Source organism: Vombatus ursinus, unplaced genomic scaffold (assembly GCF_900497805.2).
Source record: "Vombatus ursinus unplaced genomic scaffold, bare-nosed wombat genome assembly UNPS02005659.1, whole genome shotgun sequence".
Classification (NCBI taxonomy): Eukaryota; Metazoa; Chordata; class Mammalia; order Diprotodontia; family Vombatidae; genus Vombatus; species Vombatus ursinus.
This window is the reverse complement of record NW_020945437.1, coordinates 717,525-731,708: the sequence shown is the minus strand read 5'-3', so window position 1 is coordinate 731,708 and position 14,184 is coordinate 717,525. Positions and strand designations below refer to the sequence as shown.

Here is a 14,184-nt window from a genome sequence, read left to right as displayed (position 1 = left end):
TATGTGTGGCCTGGTAGGCAAATATGCCAATATATGATCTGCTTTTTTGCTAACACATTTCTACTAAATTTCTTATCAAATCTCCTGTATTCTCTTGGCAAAACATCTATAAATATTTTAATTTCTCTTTATAATCTCAGCAATCACCCTTCAAATTTCTGTTTAATGTTTTCTGGTTGTTAACATTGCTAAACCACATTAAATAAAAGTGGTTAAGGGTGGACATCCTTGTTTTGTTTCTTTTTTAAGGGCAGCATTTCTAGTGTTTCTGTATTGTAGTCAATGTTGGTTCTGAATTTCAAGTAGAACTCCCCCCCCCCCAATTAAGGAAAGATCCTTCTGCTCACAGTTTTTATTTTTAATCAAATTTGAAATTTATCAATGACTTTAATGCTTCCTTTAATAGCGTTGGACATTTTTCTTACTGCTTTATTGATAATTTTCTTGTTATTGAATTATCCTCATAAATCTGAGAAAAATCGTAGCCAGGCATATCATTTTATTTTTTCACTACTGTCTTTGTCTGGTTTAAAAATCAAAACTATACTTGCCCCATAAAAAAAAAAAAGCAGAACAACAGACCAATTTATTTTTCAATATTTAGGAAAAACCCCCCTGCAATTCTGGGATAATTTATTCTTTGAAACTTGATAAAAGTTCACCCCTTACACCTGTATAGGCCAAGTTATAGGCCAAATCATTAATTATTAGCCTTGTTTCTTCCACTAAAATAGTTTTGATTTAAGTTGTCTAATAGTAATAGCTAACATTTACAAAGTGCTTTTTATGTGCCAGGTACTTTGCTAAGCACTTTACAATTATTATCTCATTTGATCCTCACAACAACCCTGGAAACTGAGGCAAACAAAGATTAAATGACATGCCCAGGGTCAACATCTAGTGAGTGTCAAAACTTTTCTATTGGTTAATTTTTGGTAATTCATATGATTCGATAGGTACTTACTTATTTTAATTAAGTTCCCAAGTTTGTTAACATGTATGCAACACAAATTGATTTTCCCCCATTTAAATTATTTTATTTTGCATTTATTTTCTAGGTTCTCTTTTATAATTTTCATTAACTTGTTATCTCCTTTTCAAAATTAGATTTCAATGGTTTATCAAGTTTAGTACAATATTCAAAATCTTAAAGTTCAACTATTTTTTATTTTCAATTTTTAAAATTTCCGTTCTTATTTTGATAATTTCTTTTTCCTCTATATTATTACTTCATTCCTTTTATAGTATCTTTAGGTACAAATTTAATTCATTTCATTTTGGTATCAATTGACCTCTGAGAAAAGCTTTGGCTGCATCCATAGTATTTTGACATGGGTTTATCTTGTCATCTTTTGAACAGTACGTTATTTTTCTGATTTCCACTCTCACTCAACTGTTTTTAAAAAAGAGATTAATTTTTAGCATCTATGCAGAGAGATGCCTTTTAATCATGCTTTTATTTCATCATAATTCTACAATATATATAAAATTTCTACCATTTTATCTTCCTAATGGTTACTTTTTCCTGGTATGGTATAGATGTTTCTGAATAATTTACATGCACTTGAGAAAATTGATATTCCCTGCTTTTTCCATTTAATCTTCCCCAGTTATCTAACTCCAAATTGTTCAGGCTTGTGATTTCTTAAGTGGTTTTGTTTGCTTGATTTATTATAGTCTGATAAGGAAATTACACTCATTGTCAATTATCTTCTGCTCTTTATTGCTTCCAATAATGATTTTATTTCTTCCTTGTTGCTCATCAGTGTTGTATTTTTTTTTATTAATCTTCTCCAGTAGTATCTGACTTTTTGGGGAGTTAGACAGTGGGAACGATAAGGGATATGTGATAGGACCGAAGATTTTGTGTCTTCTTCCAATTATTTCTGAATGTCTATTAGCCATCCTAGTTTTTTTTTTTAAGCAATTCTCAGAGTTTCTGTGGTATGTTGTTAGCATATATTTTTTCTGCCATCTCTCACATCTATGTTGCCCCTCCACTCATATTTTTGCCTCCTAGTTCAGGCTCTCATAATGTCTAATATTGCAACAACATGTTAACTGGTTTCTCTCTGACTCCAGTCTCACCCCTCTCTGATCCATCCTTCATGCCACAGCCAAAATAAATTTCTTTGAACACAGGTCTAAACATTTCCCTCTTGCTGAAAAATCTTCAAAGGATAAAATGCAAACTCCAAAGTTGTTTGAAGTCCTTCCACAATTTGGCTATAATTTTTATTTTATTCTATTTTCTTTCATGCTGTCAACATTGCTGTCACTCCTTCTGTATCACCAACTACTCAATGGACAATTCCACCTGAATGTCTCAAAGGCATCCTGAACTTGACATGGCCCAAAGAGAGATTATCTTTCTCCCCAACTTCACCCTTCCTCCTAACTTCCCAACTTTTGTCCAGGGTACCACTAACTTTCTAGTTACCCAGGTTCATAACTGAGGAGTTATCTGTGGCTCTTCTCTCCCTCAAGCAGGAACATCCAATCAGTTTATGTGTCTTGTTGATCACACTTTTTTAACATCTCTAGCGTCCATCCCATTCTTTCTGGGAAAGCCACCATATTAGTTTGAGTCATCATACTCTCTCACTGGGACTACTGCAAGATCCTAATTTTTTTTTTTCCTGAATCCAATATCTCTCCTCTCCATTCCACTCTCCACACAGCTACTGAACTGTAATTTTTAAAACACTGCTGCATTTGCTGGGTGAAAAAGCTCCAATGTCTCCTGACTCCAGGAGAAAATAGAAACTCATTGAGCTATCTCTTTTTTCAGTCCATTTTTCTTTTTCTTTTTTTTTTGAGAATGGGTCTCCCTATCTCTTCTGGACTGGAAGCAGAGTATACACTCATGGTCCTGTCCCGCTGATGGTCATAGCTCTGACCGGAGCCAGTTCTATTAGATGTGTGACAGAAAGGACAAGAAATGGCAGCCAATGGTATCTGTGGGGTGGGACAGAGTGAGGAGCTAAGGATGACAAAGAAGTCACAAACCTGGGTGATTATAAGAAGGGTGGGGCCCTGGGGGGAAAAACATGGAAGTTAGAAGGAGGGGGGGATGGGTTTGGAAGGAAAGAGAATGATTTCAGTTCTGGATATGTTGAGTTTGAGACTCCTATGCTCACTCTGTTATCTCCAAACTTATTTTTGTCCCCAGTAACAGATGCCAGTATAAAGGTCAGTTAATGCATAAAAATGTTCATTACACCATGCAAAATGCTAATCATTGTTAGACATTAGCTATTTGCCAGTGAAGCCACAGCACATACAATTAGAGGAGCTATGTATTACATCTGGTAAGAAGAGGAATGAATAACATGGTCCCCAAGAACCATGAATTTTATTAGGAAGGTTGATTTGAGATGTAGAAAAAGGCCTAGAATTGGAGTGGCAAGATCCGGACTTTTGTCCAGATTCTGCCAACTGCTACTTATGTGATCATGAGCAAATTGCTTTACCTAGCTTGAACCTCTGTTTCTTCCCATAGGCCTGGGATGTGATCAGAGTGCTTTACAAGCCATAGAAATGTTACATGTACAGATATAAAGTCTAATCTGTGCAGGTATTCTCTATATCAGTACTGATTGCAACTGATCCCTTGAAATTTTTATCCATTTCTTTTCATAAATTTGCTATAGAGAAAGGATCCACTCAATCTACTGGGGATCTTTTTTGGGTTCATTTAATATCACAAGACTACCAATATAGTGCTCAGCCTAGCCATCTTTTTTCTCAGTTTCTATATGATTAGCCCATATCCTTTCTGTTTATGTATGACTTTGATGTTACAATTTATATCATATTTTCAGCTTAAAAAGTTTGCTATATAAATATCAAGAGCAATATAACTGATTATTATAAGGAATGTAAAGGGCTTTACAAATCTCAAAGCACTATATAAATGTAAGCTATTATTATTTGTATAGCAAATCTAAGATTAATTTCTGAATTTATTATTATTAGAATGAATTTAATTCAATTTTGGCTAAGCCAGGATGCCTAAACATCCATGCTTGCCTAAACTGACCTCTGTTAATCCAATTCTATGATTTTTTTTAACAATTCTATTATTATTTGGCAGAGCCATTCAATTTTAATTTATACCGATAATAATAAACCCATGTATTTTACTATTATCCAAAACAAAAAAGATGCTATACTGCATACTGCGACTACTAAGTAACTAAACAAATTTCTATCTTCTGCTTTAAATAAGAGCACATAATAAAATTGCTTGCAAAAAGTTTTTGAATTATAAGACAGAACAAAAGTAGAGGAAAAACCCCAAACTTGTTTTGAGTTGAGATTGTTATTAGAAACTAAAAGCCAAGCCTAATGAGAGAGAAAAATAATAAATATACCCTAGACCAAGGGTGGGGAACCTGCAGCGTAGAGGCCACATGTGGCCTTCTAGGTCTTTGGGTGTGGCCTTTTGACTGAATCCAAATTTTACAGAACAAATCCTTTTACTAAGGGGATTTGTTCTGTAAAGTTTGGATTCAGTCAAAGGGCCACACTAGACTCCATGAGAGCATGGAGATATTAAAATGGTATATGGATATTTTAATTATATTCTAATGATACCAACAATCTAAGTACCAGGAGAGGCTTAGTAACATTTAGAGTATGACTAAGAAAAGTTAGTATTTGGCATCCAGCCAATCTGGAATAAGAAAACTACCCCATTCTTTAGGTAATATGCAATAAACAAGCAACTGTGGACATTTTCACAGTTTTAACAGTCTAATCTCTCTTATTTCCTAAAACTTTGGAGTATCTTCATGTAATGTAGGATGTCATGGAAACCAAATATAAAATCAGTCATTTTGAGGCAGTTAGGTGGCGCAGTGGATAGAGCACTGGTTTTGGACTCAGGAGGACCTGAGTTCAAATCCAGAATCAGACACATAACACTTACTAGCTATGTGACCCTGGGCAAGTCCCACTGTCCAACCAAAAAAAAAAAAAAACCAAAAAAAAAAAAAGAAAGAAAGAAAATCAGTCATCTTATGAAAACAGAGATTACTATAGCCCTTATTTTAAAAAGGAGCAGGGGGAAGGGGGAGAACCTTCATAAAGAAAGTTCCCAAGAAAGACTATTTTACTCAAAAGAACTCAGTGAATGATAAGGTTCTATTTTTATATATGCATACATTTACTTTTCTTTTAACTGTTTACATATAACGACACTAGAAATCTCTGCTGGAAAGAAAATAGTTTTTAATGGCTTAGAATGTAATCTGGCATGAATAAGGGTAATTAAAAAAACTTTTAGGTTAAAAAAATCTGAATTCTTAAATTTCTTTTCTTGTTACCTATTCTAATACATAGTTACATATAGGTCTAGTCAATAGTTAACACTAAAAGGATTTCCTCGATATCCCTTCCTTCTGATGGATGTGGAGACAGGTGATTGGGTGGACTTATCTCAGCAGACTGAGGAAACTGGGCTAAATTGGAATTGGGGAAAATTTAAAACTTCACAGCCTTACAAACTCCGCCTGATGTCTTAACCCTAATCAGTCCCTAGTTTACACTCCTATGGCTTAAATATCCCCGATGAAGCAAATCTATCAAATAAGGAGTAAGTACATCAAGGTGAATATATAAAAGTAAAGATGATTTTCTGAGTTACGGACATTTGTGGAAGCCTTAAGAGAAAGATCTAAAAAGAAGACACCCTGATATAATCAAATGTTGGACCAGGAATTTATCACTGGGAATACTAAGAGGTAAGAAACTAAAGCTGGGTTTTTAAGAGGGGGAACACGGTTAATGCAGAAGGAATCAAGGAGTCTCCCCCCCCCCCCCCCCCCCCCCCCCCCCCCCCCCCCCCCCCCCCCTTCCCCCCCCCCCCCCCCCCCATAATCCTAAAATTGTAAGACAGCTATATGCTTAGTCCTGCCTACGGGCCACAAACACAGGCTTTGACTGCTTTGAAAAAAATTAAGACCCTGGGAGCAGTTGGCGTGCTAATGAAAATCACTGCTAGAAATTACCATCATCTGAGTTAAGACATCAGGAGTAGTTTGTGTAAGATTGTGAAGATTTTGTTTTATTTTGTTTTTGCGGGGGGCTAGGCAATGGGATTAAGTGACTTGCCCGGGGTCACACAGCTATTAAGTGTCAAGTGTCTGAGGCCAGATTTGAACTCAGGTCCTCCTGACTCCAGGGATGGTGCTCTATCCACTGCACCACCTAGCTGCCCCAAGACTGTGAAGTTTTAATCTTTCCCCAGGTCCAATTGACCCGTCTCCTTAGTCTGCAGAGATAAGTCCATCCATTCCCCCTCTCCTCATCTACCAGGAGAAAGTGATATTGGGGAAATCCTTTCAGTGTTAACTGCTGGCCTGACCCATAGGTAACCCTTGTCCCAAAGCCCATGGGCATGGGACTCTCTCCTTATTGGTGGAGATGAATGGCTTGCCCTGGTTGAGGGGCTGAGCCACGTTGGGGAGGATGGAAGAGCCCTAGCCTTCTTCAGTCTCCTTCAGATGCTTGGAGCACCATTCTCCCTTCGGGATTCATCGAGCTTCAAGTCTTCAAGCACTGAGTTGCTTGCAGCGGTCCTGGCTTCTAGCTCAAGAAAGAAGATGGAAGAGGCCAACCCCACTTCTTATTGCTGAAGGAACAGACTCTGGGAAGACATGACGGAGACTAAAGTGGGGCTGACCTCTCTGATCTTTTCTCTTGAGTCTGGAAGCCAGGAGGTGACTCCATACTTGAAGAGTCCTAAAGAAGACTTGGGCTTTGATAAGGGTTACACAGAGAACACATCCTTTGTGAGTGGCAAAGGTATTGTAATAATCTTTGGTATTGAGGTGTAGTGGAAAGAGCACTGAACTTTGAGTCAGGGGTGCCATGGGTTTGAATCCTTGCTCCTATGCTCAATTATATGAACCATGGGCAAGTTACTTAACAATCTGAAGCCTCAATTCCTTCATCTGTAAAATGGGGATAATAATATTTATATTACCTGCCTCACAGGTAAGAATGTGCTCTGTAAGCCTTAAAGTGCTAAATGAAAGGGCTACAGAGGTAAGTTATCACCACTGAGCTCTAACGAGTCATCCATCTCTTCTTGACTGGATATTCAGCAAGTTTGGAGAATGACTTTTCCTTTGTTAAATAGCTATTATCTTCACGGCTACATTAATTCTCCATTTAGGGACAGCAGTAGAGAATGGTGGTAGTACACAGAAGGCCTGAGAATTAATTCCCTGGGGCAACAAGAAGGTCAAAGTCTCCCAGGCACTCTGCAGGAAGATTCTTTTTCTCTTTGTGGTTCTATCTTTCACATCCTTTACGGCACAGGGACCTAATGATGGCCTTTTTAGCGTGCTCAGCACACGAGAGTTCAATAAACATGGCTGAATGACTGACTAAGAAGCAGGGCTTGTTCTCCTGTGGGCTCTAACCTCCTCACCTCCTCTCATGGTCTCTTTCAGCATGGTCTGCAATTCAATCCAACTGACTTTTCACTAAGTGTCTGTTAGGTACCAGGCACTGGAGAGGCAAAGAGAAAGAGTCTGGCTTTATTTGGGTCACCGAAAAAGTTTTTACGGGAGGATTACCAGGTATTTTTACAAATCTGTTTACAAGGCAGAGCTAATTTTCTAGGAAAGTTACTCAGAATTCATAGAATGCATAGAACTTCAGAGCTGAAATCTCTGAGGTCAGGTTATATAGCGAAAGGATCACAGGTTTAGGTCTGGAAGAGAACTCAGGGGCCATCTAGTACAACCACCTCATTTTACACATGCGAGAACAGAGGCCCAAAGAGGGTAGGTGACTTCCCCAAGGCCATATAGGTAATAAGCATAAGAGGTGGGATTTGAACCCAGGATCTCTGACTCCACAACCAGTGCTTGCAGTCTAACTCCCTTCATCCTACAGAGGAGGAGGTCTTTAACACTTAAGGACTGATCATGTTTCAGAACCTTCCTTCCTTCCTTCCTTCCCTCCCTCCCTCTTTCCCTTCCTCCCTCCTTCCCTTCCTTCCTTCCTTCCCTCCTCCCTCCTTCTTTCCTCCCTTCCTTCCTTCCTTTCTTCCTTCTTTCCCTCCCTCCTTCCTTCCTTCTTTCCTTCCTTTCCTCCCTCCTTCCTTCTTTCCTTCCTTCCCTCCCTCCCTCCCTCCCTCCTTCCTTCCTTCCTTCCTCTCTCTCTTTCCTGGGTCTCCCTATCTTGCTCAGTACAGCAGCCACTCACAGGCCCTATTCCACTGCTGATCAGCATGAAACAGTTGTAGCTATACTTCACCACAGAATTCTCAAGCTCAGGCAGCCCACCAGCCTCAGCCTCCCTAGAGGAGCAGGGACTGGAGGTGTGAGCTACCACCCACAGCCTCATTATTCAATTATTAAAAACATAATCCTAATTCTTGCTCTGGAACTGTGATTATACCAAGGTGGTGAATTCTGGGTTTAGAAATTCCCTCTCCCCACTGATGCACTTTGCCTGTGACTTAAGTGTCTTTGTTGCCTGAGACCCTGAGAAGATACGTGACTTGCCCATGATCACAAAGTTAGGGTGCATCCGAGGCAGGACTTTGCCCAGATCTTCCTGACTCCAAAGTCTGATATCTCTTCAGGATATCCAGCATACAGCTTCTCAAAATCCTAATAAATGATGTCAGAATGGAGGTAGTATTGAAAGCCATTTGCTCAACTACACTGTTCAGAGAACATAATGTTCTGGCTACTAGAATTATCTGGTTAACTGAAAAGTTTATAGTTACAAAACTGAACACAATGAAAAATGATCTTTAGGAGCAATGTCCTATTAATCTCTCATTTGCTAATGTGGACTTTTTAAGTTATAAAATGAGACCCACATACTCTTTTTTACTCCACATACCTTTCCCAAGTGGCATTTTATTTTTTACTTTAGTTGAAAATAAGAAAGGTGAGAATTACAGTGATGTCTGAATTTATAACTCTAAGATAGGATTTCTAGTACTTTATAAATCAAATTTTATCAGACTCCACCCCTTCTAAAAAGTCCTCCTCCCATAGGTCTGATCTACTAATGGTAAAAATATGTTTTTGAGATCAACAAGAGTGTGTAATTGAAATAAAATATTGAATACATAATAAAATATTGAAACAAAAAAGTGTATATTGAAAATGATCTCCTTTTGTCAGTTCTGTTCCAAGGCATCTTGAATGAACATGGTAGCATTACAGAAAAATTTCATTAATCCTCACTTCAAAATTAAAGCAATTTTAACAATAAACATAATCTTTATTTTCAAATATTTAAAATGGATCTGTGTTCCCATCAGTGTGTATGTGTCCTACAATGATACAGATCCCAATCCATCCATGCCTGCCCACCCTGTGTGGCTCTTGTCCATGTCTTCCCACAAGGACACCTCAAAGGGCTTACCCAATGAGTTATTATGCTCTTTTCTTGAGTTTTCTTGACTTTTGAGAATGCAAATGGGTTAGGCACTGTGTAACCCTCACTCTCTCCATATAACTAAACCATCTTCCTTTTCATTCCTATATTTCTCTGATGATATCCCTCTCCTCTAGGACCTTTTCACAATTCCTGACTGTTCTGAGAGGCAGTCTGCTGATATTCACTACGTGCTTTTGTGTATCCTGAATGAATACTGATTTAAAACTTTACAGAGATCACTGGTTCCTTGACTTACAGCCATACAGCAACACTGGTAAAATATTAGTATTGAAAATATGGGTCTTTGTTTCTGGGAGGTTTGTGGTATTGAAGGATTCAATTTCAAAAATGCAATACAGGGCCTCTCCTGTTCCTATTTAATTATGGGCCAACTCATTGTCGATTTTCAACGTATGATATGCACACATATGTTCACACACGCACTCACATACACATGCACACACTGATCAGTTTTACAAGCCATCCTTTTAAATGAACGTCATAATCTGGACAAAAGGCATTCTTCACTCACTTAGTTGTTCCTTGGTTAGGTCAAACTGTTTTGAGTGGTCATGAATCTCATCCAGGTGGCTCTGTAGCGTTCCAACATTTAATGCAACCAGCATAATATTGTCTGCCAACAGGAGCAGCTGAAGGACTTCACCATCTATAGGAAATGTCTTCAATTCTGCACTGGCTTTCTTCCATGAGAACAATGAACACCTTTGGTGAGAATGTATCTCCCTGTCCTACGTCTCACTTGATATTAATGATGAGAGGGTTATCCAACAAGGTCATCTCTGCTAATATATCTTTTAAAGCATCTTACATCGCTTTGATGTATATATGTGAGACAACATTTTGGAAGACAGACTTTTAGTTGGCATTTTGTTTTAAAGAGTCAAATACTCTATAACCAGCAAAAAATCAGAAAACTCTCAGTAGAACTTTGTATTCTCTACATCATTCATTCAGTTGTATGCTATTGAAGATGTCCACCATGGAATGCTGCTTACACGTCTACTGCTTCTTACTAACGTCTTTAACGTCTGCGTAGATGCTTCTCATAAAAGTGTATATAGATGGGACAGTAAGCATATAGGTCAATAGTTGTTCGGGCTTGCTCAGGATGCTTCTTTGGGGTATTAGTCAAGTCCAAGATTTCTCCTCACACTTTTCAAATCTTTTTCTCCTCCAAACACTTCACGAGGTGACTCCTCAGAGCTCTTACAATTGTGTCACCTCCAGTATCCATCTCCTCCGGGTAAATTTCATCTAATTTGTCTGCTTTCCTCATCTGTGCTCTCTTCAGTGCCTTTTATAGCTTCCCCCTAAGCCCGGTCGGCACGTGAGGTTAGACTGCGAGGGAAGGCAGGTTAAGGATGCTGCCTGGAGGGGACCTGGCCTCAAATTCTGCCTGCTGCTTGCTACCTGTGGGATGTCTCATAGGCCTCTTTGCCTCTATCTCCAAATCTCTAAGATGAGGGGGCCCCTAGAGTCCCTTCCAGCTGTAGATAGATCATCCTTTAAGTGGCTCCATTCTCCTTGATGGTGAAGAAGGTTGTTATACAAACCATTGTAGACCTTTTCTATTTCTCTTCTGTTCTCCCTCCATCCTCATGGGATGACTTTGCCCATCTGGGTCTTCTTTAAACTCAGGTTACCCTCCGCTGCTTCTCTGTCTCATGGAGCAAAATACTGTTCATCTTCCACCATCATTCTCTGTAAGATTTTACAAATCAGTTTTAAACTAAACTTGGCTAGTTTAAAACTGGCTTCCAGCTTTCTTCATTGGGCAACTGTCAGGTTTTTAATAGTGATGACCACACTGGCGACAGGAAGGACCTTTTCAAGTATTTGCCCATTACCCCACAGACATTTGCTGGACAAAATTTTGGGGTATGAATATGAATTAGAGATTTGATAGCTGATAAGATAAGATCTGCTAAGTATTTTATACAAATTCAGGAGATATTCTATGTTAGCAACTAAAAACATAGTATATCTGAACTTTGACCAGATCAACTTCTAACACTTTTATTAGAGGGATAGAGTTAACAAGATTATTTTCTTTGGCCTGTTTGTTGAACTACATACCAAACACACTAGTAACGCAGAAAAACCTCAAAATACCGAGACATGCTTAAAAATTTTGTTTTACCTTTAAAGATTGTCTCTTAGTCACATAATTCTCAGACAGAAGCAACTTTTCATAGTCTTCAAAAATCTATTAAAAAAGAAAATGAATGTTAAGGAGCAGAATGAGTGCAATTCTGACATTTAGTATATGACCATGATGGACAAGGTACTTAACCATTTGAGGTCTATTCTTTGCTTCGTAGAATGAAGCTAATAGTATCTATCCCTCAGAATCTTTAAAACGCTCAAATGAGACACATGTATTTAAAACATTTGAAACCCTCAAGGCACTACTCAAATGTGCATTATACACAGGCACATATGCTCTAAAGTATAATAGGAGATTTACACATGGAATTTCATCAGTTTCATTTTACACAAAAGGAAATTGAGGAATAGAGAGGTTCAAGTAATTCAAAGTGATTCACTGACCTAATTACTTTTTTAGCCCTACCAATAGGCTAGAAAAATGGAACAAATGCTAGTCATCCTAAAACTTCATTTAAGAAAATATCCAGTAGAAATAAAAAGTGCATTCATATTTTATACTATTGCAAAGAAACTGGCAATAGGATACTTTGCATCATTCCTATATAATCCACAATTATTTAGTCATTTTTAAGAAGTATGAATTGAGAATCCATAGGCAAATTATTAAGTATCCACCCAGTCATTCCAAAATATCTTCAACTAAGGACAGATATGAGGTATAATGTACTGTTGGGATGGTCATTGCCAATGCCACTGAGATAGTTTGGGGATTTTCTACCATTACTAGAAGCTGAAGGCTATGATTCCTACCTATGGTTCCTCGCCATTTTAGAGACCAAACAGTTTAAAACACAGTGCCAAACAGGGCCAAGATAGTGAAGGATGGATATACTGCCACAGAAGCTTTGATAATTCTAAGGTAGTCTTGGTGGAAATGGCTCTTACTTCTCTATTTTAAGTTTTGTGGCTGCATCTGAAGGTCTTACTGGGAACTGGGAGAATGATGACAGAAAGTTATTGTATGCTAGCAATAATAGTGTTTTTTAAAGTCCCAGTGTCCAACACATTGTGAAAGACACAAGAGAAGCTAAAGATATAGCCTCTGTCCCTGAATGACTGAATGAAAAGCACTTATTAGGCACTTAGTACATGGGCTAAGGCTGAGGATACAGATAGTAAAATCTAGACAGTTCCTACTCTCAAAGAGCTCATACCCTAAATGGGGAGGACAATATCAAAAAGAAAGGTTAGCTACAGGATGGATGGAAAAGGCCAGAAATCCTAAGGATGCATCAAAGGGCAGACACAGGGATGTGCTGGAGCCAGCTTGAACTAAGGTGACTGTTAAATTTTCAGTGTCATCATGTACACCTTGGAAATCCACAAATGTTACAAAATTATAGCTTAATGTATTGTTTTGTTGATTGTCTAAATTTAAGAAAGTGATGGAGAAAATGTTAGAAATATAAACTAAATTTAGAAGTGTGTCATGTGCACATTTTTTCCCCAGATAATTGGCTGTTAAACTTTCCCCAACACACCCCTGGGCAGATGGCAAGGCCAAGAGGGCCTTAAGCTATTTCACTAGGTTAGACGGCACAGTACCAGGGCCTCTGCAATGTCCAGTGCACAGCATAGTGCCTGGCACATAATGAGCGCTTAATAAATGTTTGTTGACGATAGAGGCAAGGCAGATGGTAAGGCCTGGAGATCCTCCATCTCACTGAAAGGAAAAGAGTTGAAGACTCCCAGCACATTTAGGCCATGTGAACAGGCAGGCAGCCTGGTTGGGCTCTGAGCCATGCTGGCCAGGATAGGGGGATAAAAAGGAAAGGCAAATATGCAGGCACCCTTTTGGTGGTGATGGGTCTCTCAGATCATACTTCTGGGATGCTCTGGGGCTTGGGGAGATTAATATAGTTAGGAAGGTAAGTTATATAAATGAAACTACTATTCAAAGCAATATAATCAAATGTAGTATTTATTGTGTGTAACTGAATAGACTGTTCTAAGAATAAAAAGAAGGGAAAAGCAAGAGAGGGACAGAGGGAGGGAAGGAGAGATAATTAATATAAATAATTTCCCTAAACTTTTTAATACCATTATATAGATAGAATTACCAGGATATTTATAAACACATATACATACATATACACAAATATAAGTATATGTATATATGTATGTGTGTGTGAGGCGTGTGTTTATAAACACACATACAGAGAGAGACAGAGACAGAGAGACAGAGAAAGCATTCACCAATTAGTAGCCAGAGTTTCTGGCCAATTGATATTGGCTTTTTCTTTTAACCTACCTGTGAATTAAAGTATAATTCAACATGCCTGTCTTGCTTGTGTTTGCATAACGGACCCATATGGCAATCTCTAGCATAGAAGCTGTCCCTTCTATAAAATTATCAAGTAAGAAATTTAAGGAAGTCAATGACTTCATATTTAAAGTTCCTTGTCTCTGACAACTATATACTGTGCCTGAACTTAAGAAATTTGCATGGAACATATTTATCTAAGGTCTTCCTCAAAGACGTTCTGAGCAAAGTGTTTTATAAACCTTAAAGCATGAACCTAAAATAAATTATGATTATATTTCATTATTATAGTAGAGATAGGTATAATCTACACT

The 14,184-nt window shown here is 38.2% G+C and overlaps 1 protein-coding gene across 2 annotated transcripts in view; it reads right to left on the bottom strand.

Moving 5' to 3' along the window:
• CAB39L (calcium binding protein 39 like) overlaps positions 1 to 14,184 on the bottom strand; it is a 155,905-nt gene that overhangs the window by 16,706 nt on the left and 125,015 nt on the right. For both annotated transcript variants that reach the window (XM_027848330.1, XM_027848329.1), the window contains one exon: positions 11,579 to 11,644. In XM_027848330.1, coding sequence (XP_027704131.1) covers positions 11,579 to 11,644 — 66 coding nt within the window. The remainder of the gene's footprint in view (positions 1 to 11,578; positions 11,645 to 14,184) is intronic.